We start from the raw sequence: 13873 nt of genomic DNA on the forward strand, positions 1-13873 counted from the left end.
CAAAGAGGACGAAGAGGATTATTACCAAACTCCCAGCAGTATTTTAGCAAAGGTAGTGTATCCGTTGTGAGTTCTGCTGGTTTGTTAACAGCTCCAAGGAGACGGGAGACATTTAATGAGCCAGAGAGGAACTGGTATGAGGAACCACTAGTACCTTGCAAAAGAAATACATAGATAAAGCAGATGTAACAGAGCTTCCATTTATACAAGAAAAAATAAACTAGACTCATTCAAAGGATCTTTCTGGTGGAAAGTGGCATTTTGACAAAAACATTGCTGATTTTGTTGAAATACCCCAGTTGACTGTTTCATTGTAAGTGGCTTTTGCCTGTTATATAACAGGGTGGGTTTTTTTCAAAAGTGAAAACTTCATTTAGAAAATGCGATGGTACATTATTTTTATATAAATTTTTAAAATGTGAATCTGTTGAGCATCAGTAAGCTGCTGAAAACGAAGCAGTACTTTAAAAACACTGTGAAAGATTTTGGTACATTTCACTGGGAAACGAGAGCAGGAGGCATCACACTGGTAATTTTAAACAAGTTTTGAGACCTAATTTGGGAGGGTGATTTCTCTAGGTTTCACATGTAGTCAGTGGTCAGGAAAAGCCAAGTGGTCAGACTTCTGCAGAAGTCACAGCCTCTCCCCTAAGACTAGCTGAAGGACATTAACAATAAGTTTTGATGTGCTTCAAGTTAAGCACACCCACAGTACAAGAGTCTTTTTTCCTACCAGCTTAAATTGAAATGTAACAGAAATTTTTGTGGTAGTACTTTAGAATACAGCTGGTTATGTCCCAGTCTGAAAGTGTCAATAATACCAGATACCAGTAACTTGTGGTTTTCTATCTCATGGTTTCTGGGAATTGACTTATTTGGGGAAAGCCAAGCTATGTTAGCCAGTGTGGTCAAACAGCACGAGCACTGAATGAAACAAGGAAATTAGGACAATTTTTTCCATAGGCAGAACGATGATATCAATGTCTTGTGTTGCTATGTGTTTCCAACAGTGCACTACTGAAGTAGCAAAGCCTGACCCTACGGCTGGGTCTGAAGTCCCTGTGCAAGAGAATCCAGTAAAGGAGAACATTTATATGCCAATGAAAGCACTGTAAGTAACGACTTCATTAAGGTTTTGCAAATTAAAAGTGACATAGTGGTATAGACAGAGCTGTCATCTCTAGATATATAAAAATATCTAGAGACTGCATCTTGTTTGAACAATTCCTTCGCTGGTCTTGGTTCAGAAAGTTCAGAACTCATGGGAATACCAGAGTAAAATTCAAATTCATCAATGTGAAATTTAAACTCACGTTGCAAACTCATGGATTTAGACAGGCTCTGACTGTAGGATGCAGCAGGTTTTCTTGACTCATACTTTTTCTAGGTTTTCATGATGTAACAGCCTACCACTTTACTCTGATACTGCAGCCAAGCTCCAGTAACCTTTCAGACAGTTACTCTCCAAAGCAAGCATAATTAGCTAGTGGTTAAAAGAGAAAGGTAGACACGGGGCATTAGCTCCCAGCTTTTCCAGTAAGAAGTTATGTGATCCTGAGCATGTCATCTACTTCCTTCCATTTTCCCATCCAAAGAACGGGTCTTTTGCTCTATACTGCGAAGGTACAGTGGTTGGCATGCCTCAGAGGAAGACCTGAGCGCTGTATTGCAGTTGCAGTGCACAAGGAAATTTTACAACCTCCACGATGTAGCACACGGTACACTGAAGAGAAGTGTGCTTACTCAGTAAAACCGTACCTCCTGAGCCTGAGGACTGGTCTGTAGCAGTTAGCTGTGGCCTGCCACCTGCAGACAGTCAGGTCTTATGCTACATAGAGGGAGGCAATTGGAAATGCAGACCTACGGACCAGTTTATTCCAATAGATTTGTTCAAGTTTGTCTGTGTCTTTGGGAGCCCCTAGAGGGAATTACTACAAAAACCTCACAAGCCTGTGTCATCTGAGTCAAAATAACCAAGAACAGCTTTTGCTACTAATTCCAGTCTTGTTTGGGTTTTGGGGGCAAGTTGGCTCCAGGCATTGTAAGGCTCATCAAATAAAGCTAAAGTGAGTTCAAGTGCATCTGAGTTATTTTGTCTCCCAGGGGACAGTGTTATGTCCCTGCAGAAGCCAGTACAGCCAAGGCCAACAATCTGTACTCAGTTTCTTTGTCTAGGCATGTCATTAGCTGGAATATTTTCAGGCTTAATAAATAGTTTTAAATACTGAAAAGACTTATTTTGGGATTTATGGTCCATTTTTAGAAGGACTGTTTATTTTATTTAGCCGTAATTTTGTCCACTGGATATTCTACAAAAACTTGTTATTCATTGCTTCACTGTGCTGCATTCACAAAGAATGGCTATTTGATCCAACTGCAAACACAGCAAGAATGCCTGGCACGGTCAAACCAGTTCATTTTTTATCACCATTCCTCTTCAGTAAGTTGCTGGATGAGAGCTGCCAGCTCACGTGCAGACATGGTGGGCTCCCATCTCCTCCCAAATGCCAGGACAACAGTGTATATCCAAGAGACTTGGAAGCAAACAGAGACCTAAAATTCCCAGAAAGCAGCACCAGCCAGCAGCCAACCTTGCTCCTGAGAAGGCAAAATTCATTACCACTCTCCGTGGTTCAGTTGTGTAAACTGGTCGGGTAAGTGTCTTATCCATTTTCCTTGCAGAGAAGACAGACATGCTTATGGGTTTTGGTTGAGGTACTGGTAGAGCACACCAAGACCATCAGAGCTCCAGGAGTATCTGGACGATGCTCTTAGTCATATGATTTAGTTGTAGGTGGTCCTGCAAGGAGCAGGGAGTAGGACTCGATGATCCCTATAGATCCCTTCCAACTTGAAATATTCTATGATTCCGTGGTCTCTGATGTTTTCTCTCACAGTCAAGTTACAGATGAGACCCAGCTTCAGAAGTTGGATATTTTTGTCCCCCTGGCTGATATTAACAGTTACCTAAAACTTACTGAAGCAGCAGGAAAAATATGGTAAGTTCTGGGTGTCTTGTGACGGTGCCTGTCAGATGTGAGTGAGTGATAGTCAGCTACAGAAATGTACAACCATTACACATCCATGTACAGTTTTGGCAGGGCCAGTGTGCGATGATATTTGAGTGATTCCTTTCTGCTCTTTTTTACCCTTTGTGTACTTGAGTTTCTGTTTCAACTGCTGTTGAAAAGGGCTACATAGAATCGAGATCCCTCAGCATGCTGTGTAATAATTAGCGATAAAGTCCCACCCCAAAAGCTGTTCTACTAATGTTAGTGTGAAATCCCCTAAATACTGTGTCTCAGAGATGCAGTGAGGGGATGTATCCTGTGATAGGTTAAACAGGGCATCAAGCTGACTGGAGTTGGATATAAGCACACAATTATCTCTAAATAATCCCAGCAGTGGTTCAGTGCTAGGCAGAGATTTTCACAGGTGGGTACTATGGGCTAGAGCACGTACATCCTCTCAGTAGTCCCACTGGCAATTAGCACTCTCCTTAGACCTTCAATATCAATGACTAGGATAAAGAAGATGGAGAAGAAAACATGCTCAGTGCATACTCCTGTGCTTCCTGATGATCTTTTAGTGCTGCACAGCACTGAGACTGCTTTTTGTTGCTGTGCTTTGGTGATATCGGTGCTGCTCTTCGGTGAGTATTGGTGGCATTCACACCAATCAGGTGCACTGTGTGCACAGCAGGTCACTTTGTTTCAGGCACTGTCAGTAAGAAGAAAAGATACCATTGCGAAAGGGACTAGAAATGGGACCCCACCTCAGTAACTGGATCTGCATCTAAATTGACAGAGCTTTCTCAGTGGAAATTCGTACTGAAAGAACTTGGAACAGAGCACTAGGTCTGACTGTCAAGTCAACTAATTCCAATAGCATGTCATCAAGGAGAGTCTATCATCAGAGAGCAGCAGGAAAGAGGTACTGGAATTTCTGTAAGGGTCCATCAGAACAGCAGTGGATCTCTGAGGCTCACAGTTGTATCATAGATAAAACACATGATAATAAGTTTTAATTCCATTCTTTTGGGATGACTTTGGAAATCATCTCAGTCAAACATGGGGCTAAAATATCTGAAGCAGTGTGTATGTACCTGCAGCGAGTCTGGCCAACTGCTTTTGTACTGAAATGCCCAGCTCTGACTGATGACCTTGCTAGCACCATTCTCACTTTTAGTTAACAGGCTGCAATGTCAGTGTCATGTGTGCTTTTAGGAGGACCCATTGGGACAGATGATGCAGCTTGGTTTTAGCTAGAACCAAATCAAAAAGTTGCAAAGTCATTCAACCTGTGTGTTACTTCCAGATGGCAACCCAGAAATGCAACCCTGTTCAGCCACTGCTATTCTGTTAGCAGTGACTGGATATCCCTGATGTTTCCTTTATTGCCTGTGCTCCAAATACCCTAGTGTCTCACAGTGGACCGGTCCTTGCCGACTGGGATGTTTGTTTAATCACGGAGACCATATAGTGGCTGTGAATGATCTGCAACCGCAGGACGTGGAGGAGGCTTACTTCTTCATCAGCAGGTCCGCAAGAAAGGAGGTGAGCTTCGCTAACCTGAAGGTGATAGTCAAATCAGTCTAGTCAAATGAAAAAGCAAGGTGCTTTTTGCATTTCAAGTGGCTCCATTCAAACCAGTTTACTCTATTTTAAGTTCGGCATGAATAATTTCAGTACCAAGTAGCTCCTCAGCATCATTCTGATGTAGTATGTCTTATTCCTGGGCGATTTGGGGAATGCAAGGTCAGCACTGCTGTGAGGACTTGATCTCAAAGAGTCTGATCAACCCTAAGAGATACTTCTGGACAACCGTAAATTAGAGTTAGTTGGTGATTTTTGGCTAAGGCCTGTGAATCACAGGGATATTTGAAAAATAAACAATTACCTCCAGTGGATGTATAGTTGCTTACAGTGGTTTTGGGTATCGAGGGCAGAGCCCTAGACTCCTACCTCCCGTTGGTTGTCAAGCACTATGCATCGCCTTGTGTGATACCACTTTTTCGAATTACATGGAAGATTTCTAAGTAAGTGATGCATCACCTAACACCAGTGTGATCTACTATATGGTAATACCTGTGTTTCTCCCAGATATACTCATATTTCAGTATTCAGGTTCTCTGACCCGTACCTGAACATTCATATTTTCGTTTTGCTGAGAAATTTGAGGTTGTTAGCTGCCATCTAAAGAAAAGAAAGCCACTTTCAGAAAGGAAGAAAATACTTATCTCTCCTAATAGGGCATTTTTATTCAGCTAGTTAAAATAAATGTCAGATAGTAGCACAAATGATATAACAAGCTATCAAAATGTCTCTCTTCTTTTTTTCCTTTTTTCAGGTGAAACTTACTGTATGTAGGATTCCACATTCAGATATCTTCCATGTTAAAGGATGCTCATGTTCCTGCGAAAGAAAAAAACCCCAATGATTAAGTAAGTGCCAAAGCACAAGGGAGAAGATCAGGGCGACTACTGTGATATATAGTGCATGGAGGTGATCTTTATCCTCTAGAGCTGCCAGACATCTTTTGTTGCCGAAGTTTGCGAAGAATAGGGAACGTGGATTTCATTTTTATTTTACGTCCTAATAACTTGTTTTGTTGACATGAATGGCATATGTTTGTCTTGTATTTCATGTTGGCACGTACTTCAGTTACATGAAGAAACTGAGGGTCAAATCACGTACGAGACCTTTACACTGTGTATACTTTGTACTTGAGCAGAAAGTGCTGTTCCACGCCTCTGCCCACCTCTTAGCAGCTACATTGCTTTATATTGAACTCCTAATCAGTTAGAGGTGTGGAAACCACCTATGTTTGGAACACAGCCATGTTTTCCCTTGTTTCCCATTAGCTACATAAAGGGAAGAACAAGGTGAGAGCTGTGGTGTTGGAAAGAAGGCTGGTAAATAAAGTGGTGCCGCCTCCTGTGTTACGCTGCGCTTTATTTTACGGCCACAAAAATAGATTCAAGGAATGGCAGGAAGAAGAGCTGGTTGGAAAAAAGAATGTGTCTAGAGCACCTTTGGGTTCATTGGCAGCCAAAATAAACCCTAAGTGTAGAATGAATGAGTGGATTTGGGAGAGGGGAGGGCTGGCCTGCTCTGTGAAGGTGTTACTAGGACAGACAGGTGGGAAGACCAGAGGGAGAAATTGTGAATACGACAGCATGTGCACTCAGCCCAGTGCAAACAGTTCACTGAAAGAGTTTTGATGCTACCGAGTACTGCCGTAGGGTTGTCGCACTGGTGCCGCAGCATTTCCAGAGCAGGTGCTCATTTATTTCCCCAACAAGGACATTTCCTGTAAATATTTATTTGTGAATATGTCTTGCTTCCATTCCTATCATAGAAACATGACTGATGTTCAGCTAATTTCACGTCAAAAGGTTTTGGTGCTTGATATGGAACTGCCTGCAGGGGTGTCTTTAGTGGATGCCAAAAGGGAGCTTTGTCCTGTGCCGCAGTGGCGTCTGGTGCACCAGAAACCTGGTGTGATATGGCGTGTATGCAGAACACATGCCTGTTCTCTGTATGGATATGTAAACACGTGCGTGCTGCTGTGTTTCGGTACATACATATTGCAGTAAGGTAGATTGTATGAATATGCAACGATGCAGCAATGAACCAAACCGCTGGTTTTGAGTGCAGATGATTTTGTCTTGCCAGATACAACCAAAATAACTCTGGGTTTAGCAGGCATAGGATTATTGATATTAAGAGATTAATATAAGCTTTGATTAAGGTGGATTTGGCCCAAAGGAGGGATTTGGCCACCTTCCAATTGCCTTAGGCCAAGTCAGCTACTACAGTAAGAAACTACTACACTCACTAAAATCAGCATTGGTGCCATTTACTACGTCAGGCAAATGTGCTTTGTGTACTTCCTTTAAAATCCAGTGTGGACTCCTTAAAAATTGTTATCAAATTTCATTTATCTGAAGATGAAATAGCATCAATGACTCAAAATGAACAAACATAATTATTTATACAATCTGTTCAGACTCAGTTCCTATTCAAAAGATTAATTTCCAGACTGAATGTTCCCACAGCCTGTGTCTTCCGCTTTTTGAGATAAGAGTGTTTGGGATGTGCTTATTTCTCAAGGTGGGAAAGGACCACTTTTTGATATTCTGTTTCAGTGGTGTTCAAAGGTGTGTTTGCGCTGAATTCTGCATAAAATCAGAGGGAAACCCCAGTTCTGGAACAACAGAGGCTGAAAATGGAGGAAAAACTTTCCTTGGGAGCTCTTCTCCAAAGCCGCTGTGGGACTCCTTTGCTCTGCGCTGCCTCGTAGAGCAGAGCAAATCCGTCCCTGCCTCAGGAGTCTCTGAGGGATGGGAAGGCCAGCTATCACCATGCAGGGCTTCTTCCAGCTCTCCAGCTGTGTCAGGCTGCTACGACAGTCCTCTAAGCCTGAACCATAAAACCACAGATCATCTTGTTCAAGGTCATTCAGCGAGGATGGCACCCTTGACCTTTCCTGCCCAAGGTTTGCCTAAGCTCTTCTTCTAACTTCAAAATAAAAGGAAAGTCCCAACCTTCCTGTGTTGTTCCAAGACTCATCTCTCTGCATAATTAGGAAGGTTTTTTTCTAATATTTATCCTAGATTATTTTTTCAGAAAATGAACTGGATTTTTTCTCACCCTGTTTTCAGAGGGCTGGGGGAATGCTCCATTTCCACTGTCTCCAGAGAAATCTTCATTCTGGAAGGTCTTTTTTCTGCCTGTTCTCCCTTCTCTTTTTTTTTTTTCGCACCAAACATCCTGCATTCTTTCAACATTTTTTCAAACATTTCCTGAAAGTGGTGATATGTCCCTGAACTGCGAGACAAATACCTTGTGTTTCCAGTTATGGGTGAACAAAGGAGGTGAGACAGCCGTAAAGCAATTTCCTGGACCTTCGTAGAGAAACATTTCCGAAACGAGGTGAACTAGCAAAGCAGCTGTGAACCGTACGTGGTGGTGGGAGGAGAGCCACGGCCCTGGAACCTGCACACGGCATTGCCACTGAAGCAGGCGTTGAGCAATGCATGCTGCATCTCTTGGCTGTGGAAGAGTGTTACTTTTGGACAAAAATAGGATTTGGGTAGATAAAGCATGCGCAGGGTAATTCCAGAATATTTCAGAAAACTAGGCGATTACTTCTGTACTGCAGTGAAGAGTTACTGATGCATTACCGATCGTTATGTCAGTTTGCACAATGATAAATGCAGACAGTTAATGTCACATATTGGCTGATTCACAACACTTAATAGAGACACAAGATGGAAATGACATCGGTCCAGTAAATTCTGGTAGGGCATGTGAAGTTGTCTGCCCACGTGTGATTAATAAACATCTTAGCACTTTACAACACATTGTGCTCTGCCAATGCCTTAGTTCCTCCTGACAAATCCCCTCCTCATCCGCCAAAGACGATCTGAAACTTCCTGTTTTTCTGGAGCTGGGTCACCAACAGCCCTTTTTAAAAATCTACCCTGAAAAAAACAAGACCAACCTCATTCTGTAAAATTTTTCCTAATGTGAATATTTTACCTTTCTTCAAATGAGCAAATTCCGCTAAATCTCAGAGTTCACTTTTAGTCCTGGAAGACCTGAAAGGAACATCTTCAAACCCGTCCCATCTGAGGGGTCACTGGTTATTTTTTAGATCACCTATAGGTGTTACAGATGTGCCGTATAAGCATGCGCTCCTAAAGAAATAAGGGATACTGTAGCTTCTTGTTGCAGCATGCTCTGTGGCATCAAAATCTTTTCTCAGCCAGTCTCCAGGTGGAGGGCTCCTGACACAGATGTCTAAATTGACATGAGCTACAATTCAGTGAAGCCACAGACTGTAAAACAGCTGGAAGAAGGCTGCAGATCCTGAAACCTTCTTGCACAGCTGACCCCATGAAGTAACCTGCTTGGAAGCAGGGGCCATTGCCAGCTGTAACGCACACCACTTTGAATCGCTCTGCGTCTGCAGACAGGGTGTACAAGAGAGAGAAAACCCAACCGACTGCAACACTGATTACATGATTAGCTCACCATTAACACGCTCCTCACTATTTTATTTCCTGTCACTGAATACGGCCAGCGCCCCTAGGTTGTTTCCTTGGCTGTTAATTCATGGCACATTCCCATGCTGCACTCACTCATTACTGGCAGCTAATCTTCCCCCTGAATTCCCATACGTGAATCATGCGCTTTCTACCACTCTTGTACTCTTCTCCAGTAGGAAGATGGCAATTGTCCAGGAGAAAAGCAAGTTCTGGAAGGGAGAGGAAGTAATGGTAAGAGAAGTCTCCAAGTTGATGTGAGGTCACTGAAGTTAAGAAAAGTAAAAAGCCCAGTGTACAGCACAAACCAGACCACACAACCCCCATGCTTCCTCTCAAGGACAACACTACCAAGAACTAGCTAGAGTCATAACTGATCAAGAAAGCACAAGTCCTGCAGGAGATCAAGTACAGCCAGGAAAGGCGGTCTGTGCTGCCTGTGTCGATCCTGTTATTCAGAGTCCCTCCAAGCGGAGGTGCCCCACCGGACACGCCTCAGTGTGGCTGGACTTTCAGCAAATGGAGTCAGTAGAGAAGTGGCTGCCATAAAGGAGAGCAATGTCACCTTGCACACCAGGAAGAGAGCGGGTCAGTGGTGAGCTGGGGACACCAGGTGCTTTATCTACATATTGCCCAAAGTTTTCTGGTCACTTTGGGAGAGCCATTAACTTGCACGCACTCTGTAAAACTCAAGAAGTTATTTCAGACACATTTCCATCATGCTGACTACTACCATGAACGTGATCTCCAGCATCACATTCAATACTATGAACTGCTCTCCCTCAGAACATCTGTTGGAAACACCTCCATCGGACCTGTGTGCTACAGGCATGGAGACTGGTTCCTCAATGTCTGGTGCTATGGGGAGCTGATGTGCCCATTCAGTGCTAAGGGAGAGGCTGTCCTTAGCGTCCGGCTGAAAGATGGCTTGCCTCAGTCACCCTTCAGACAGCACCATCCCAAGCAAACATGAGGTGATGCTCCCTCTTGCCTGCAGGGAATGGGCTCACACCGTCTCTGGGCTGCTGCAGATTGCTGCACCAAGGAAGGTCTGGGGAAATCTCAGTCAAATGGATTCGTCCAGTACTTCAGGCCCCATTAGGGGACATACTAACTTTTATAAGTGTACGGCCATGCTGGTGCTCCCTTTGTCAGTGCAGGGGCTAGAGAGAAAATGTACTGAATCCTCAGCAGAAAGCCTTAACCACAGGAACATTTACCTTCCTGTTTGGGGAGCTGACAGGGTAATCTGCGATGAGCTGAGAGCTTGTTTGGTTTGTTTCCCAGGGATGAACAGCCACCCCATGTACATCCCTCACCGTAGCCAGCCACCTCCCTCCTGTAGGCCAGCCAGCAGGTCACTACAAGGAACCTGGTGCATGCCAGGCAGTTCCTAGAAATGTCACTGGAATTCCAAATGATCCCTTGGGTCCCTTATCACTTTGTCATTTACTGCATCATTTAAAGAAAAGGAGAGGCCAGCCGAGGTTGATGGAAGTCTTTCATTCAATAAAAACATCTTAAGAGAAACTTAAGAAGCCACATCTGTGCACTGAAGCAGTGAGGATACTCAGCAGCCAGGAGCCCTTTGCCATCCAACTCCCACCTTACAGCAGGAGCAGCTCTTCGAGGATCACCAAGGCACTGTGGTGGGAGCACGACTGGTCTTGCAGCAGTAAGTGCCTGGCCGCGTTCAATTTTCCATCCTGGGGTGCCTGGGTTGATCTGTGCCTGAGAACTGGTTTCTTATATAACCCAGCGGTGGAGGGTGAAGTTAAGCAGTCGTTGGGAGCACTAAGACCGTGGCTATCTGTGGTGCTAATCTGGTGTTTTAAAATGCAGAATGTCCGCTATTGTCATCATCCAAGAGTTGATTCAGAGCCCTAGCTGTGGGCTGTCAGCGCAGGGTTCTCTCCTCAGAAGAACTCAACACCTGTGCCACCAAAGAAAGCAAATCCTCTGCATGGGACCAGAGCTAAGGTCTGCAAGGTTTCCTCAGACACCCCTTCCCAGTTTGGTTCAGTTCTTCCATCATGGTGAGGAAACAGGGTTGACAAAGCTCATTAAAGGTGTTAAGAGCCAAGAGCAAAGTCCAGCAACTGGTTCCCAGGTGGCCACGGAACAGATAAGCCCCCACAAACCTGCTCCACCTTTGGCTCTGACAATACCAGCGACAGAGGCCATCAACACTGGTCAGGCCAGACAAACTGCTGCTGCATAAAACAGTTTTAAGCTCACATAATCCCAGGCAGTGCTGTAGGATAATTACACAGTAATTGTAGGCTGAAAAATTGAGACAGCTGCTGCCATGAATGCTAAGGATGCTGCCATGAATGCTAAGGATGCTGCCACCTATTTCAGCATTGTTAGAATTGGATCAGCCAAATAGCTAGAGATGGAGACCATCTTTCTTGGGAGCCCTATTCTGTTGTAGCTGTGCTCTACACAGCATCTGCCTGGAACCACCATGGTGTGGCGCAGACCTGTCTCCAGTGGCCCTGGGAAATGGAAAACCAACACACAACACCCTGTCCCCTAAAAAAACCCCAAAATCCCAAAGCAAAAAGGATTCCGATCTTTCTCCACATGGCAGAAGTTCCTTGTGAAAGTGAAATCTCCAAGTCCTGGCTCCAGAAGAGAAAAACAAACCAATCTAAGCCTCCATCTCGTAATGCCAGAAGGAAAATGAGCCAAGGGGAAAAAAGCTTGCAAGAGTTAGAGGATACGCCTTATCTACCTTTACTTTTCTGTGAAAAGCACTGAATTATTAGTTGTATGCTGTGAAACCCTTTGGGAAAGGCCCACGGTGTATTTACATTGCTCAGACATGTCCTTTCCCACCTGGAAATGTTGTCCTGGCACACTGAAAGCATCTTGTACATTTGCCCAGGATTTCTGGGCACTTGGACATCCCAAATCATGGGACCATGGACCAGCTCCAGTGCTCTCTGAAGCATCAGTCCTGGCATGCCTGTGCTGCAGAGAGGTCTGTGCAGATACCTGAAAACCAGAAAAGCACAGCAGCCACGAGGTGTGAGCACAGGGCACGTCCACTCACCAGTTCCCACGCAAACAGTCCTGGCTGGGGAATCCCCATCTGAAACCCCCAGCTCTGGAGCTGATGATGCAAGAGGTTAATTTGGTGAAGTGATCATCTGACGGACTGGCCAGGAGTGTATCTGAAGCAGCGATGGAGGTGGAGCATTCAGGGATGGAAAAGACAACAGAGGGCATGCAGCCAGGCCGGCTGAGTGTAGCTGTGAATGCCCACTGCTGCTCTGCTCACACAGCGCTGCAGGGCAGAGGAGCAGAGCGGTGCAGTTTGCATGGCAGAACAGACCAGTGCACCACTGAACACCCGTCTGAAACCCAGCCGACCACGGTGGTCATCGCCGTGGTCATCACTGAGATACATCCCTTTTTTTTTTTTTCCGTGAGTTTTCCCATGAAATCTGTTTCTCTTTCAGTCTGTGCCTATAAAACACAGGTTAAAACTGTGATTTATACACCCACAAGGGCTGTTAGAAGCCACCATCAGCCATGGAGGTAGCACAGTTTTTCAACCCAGGAGGAGCCCGTGTTTTCAAGTACTTGCTCCTCGGCAGCCCTACTGATCAGGTGTATATTCCACACTAGGACTCATTTTGCCAACATAACCTCATTTGCATGCTAAATGCTACTGAACTAATTAAATGCCCCCAGGGATTCTGGCCTTTAGCCCTCCAATTTGCCTCTCTTCTATTTTATTCGATGTCGTTCTTCACAGTTGTAATTTTTCTTCCGAGCAAATGTCCTTGTGCTCCTGTTTCTGAGAATAAAGGTGATTTCTGGCTGCGTAACATTTCTGAGAAATTCCCGGTAGTGGAAAGGGAGCTGTGGAGGAGAGCAGAGAGGAAGGAAAACTGAGTCATGAGGAATAGCTGTCAACAGCAAGAGGGACTGGGGGTAGGAAAAAAATTCAAGCCAGTGACAGTAAAATGGAAGCTATTCCCTGGCATCAGAGAAGTGCCAGCACTACCCACTCCTCCAGGTCAGCTAAAGCGTTGGCATAACGTGGAGTAAAGCTGTGCCTGATCTCTCTGATACATCTCATGATGAACCATGCACTGCTCGTGGTCCTGGCGCTCCAGGAGCTTCCATCCATTTGTCTTTGTCTTGTTTAAGTCCTGCCAATGGCACTCGCTGCTGGTGCTGCCAGTGACGAGGCTGGGAAGAGTGCAGAGGTGTCTGGCATCACAGCAAGGAGATGGGGGGATGACAACACACAACACACCCAGCCTGCAGCAGGTTGGGGTCACTGCTCTAAACTCTGCAGGAGTCCCACATGCAAGAAGGGTAAAGAAAAGAAACGTAGCAGCTTTGAGGTGTACCTGGTGGTGTGATCTGAGTCGTAGTTATCCCAGCTAGCAGATACCCTGCATGGTGACCTCCTGCCTGCCCTCGCATCATTCATCTTCGTTCCTGGTGCTTCCTGATGAACAGGCTGGGACCACAGTCAAACCTGCAGCAGCCCAAGGTAAGATGTGCTGGCCCCAGCAGAGTAGGAATCAGGCCGCTTGTTTGAATGAACATCACAGGAGCGAACTGGAAGTCACCAAACTGGGACATGGGAGACCAAACACCTGCTGGCTTGGACTGCAGTCACCAATCATTCCCTGCTGTCGCTGTGTAATTCCCCGATTGATTAAGTGTCACATTTCATGGCTGGTGCAGTGTGCAACCCTCTCAAATCTTCATTCACTCTAGCATGCCCTGCCGCTATCGTATTTATTTCAGGTGCCTAGAGCCTTTCACTGCCTTTTCTGCCCACCTTTAGCTTGG

The 13873-nt window shown here is 45.0% G+C and overlaps 1 protein-coding gene across 1 annotated transcript in view; it reads left to right on the forward strand.

The window, feature by feature from the left end:
• The window catches only part of PLEKHS1 (pleckstrin homology domain containing, family S member 1), a 15033-nt gene extending 9594 nt beyond the window's left edge, over nt 1–5439 (forward strand). Inside the window, exons 9-14 of the mRNA XM_010136537.1 lie at nt 6–52; nt 1011–1111; nt 2442–2654; nt 2898–2999; nt 4421–4556; nt 5350–5439. Coding sequence (XP_010134839.1) covers nt 6–52; nt 1011–1111; nt 2442–2654; nt 2898–2999; nt 4421–4556; nt 5350–5439 — 689 coding nt within the window. The remainder of the gene's footprint in view (nt 1–5; nt 53–1010; nt 1112–2441; nt 2655–2897; nt 3000–4420; nt 4557–5349) is intronic.
• Nucleotides 5440–13873: the final 8434 nt, after the last annotated feature.

Source organism: Buceros rhinoceros, unplaced genomic scaffold, assembly GCF_000710305.1.
Source record: "Buceros rhinoceros silvestris isolate BGI_N320 unplaced genomic scaffold, ASM71030v1 scaffold31545, whole genome shotgun sequence".
Lineage (NCBI taxonomy): Eukaryota > Metazoa > Chordata > Aves > Bucerotiformes > Bucerotidae > Buceros > Buceros rhinoceros.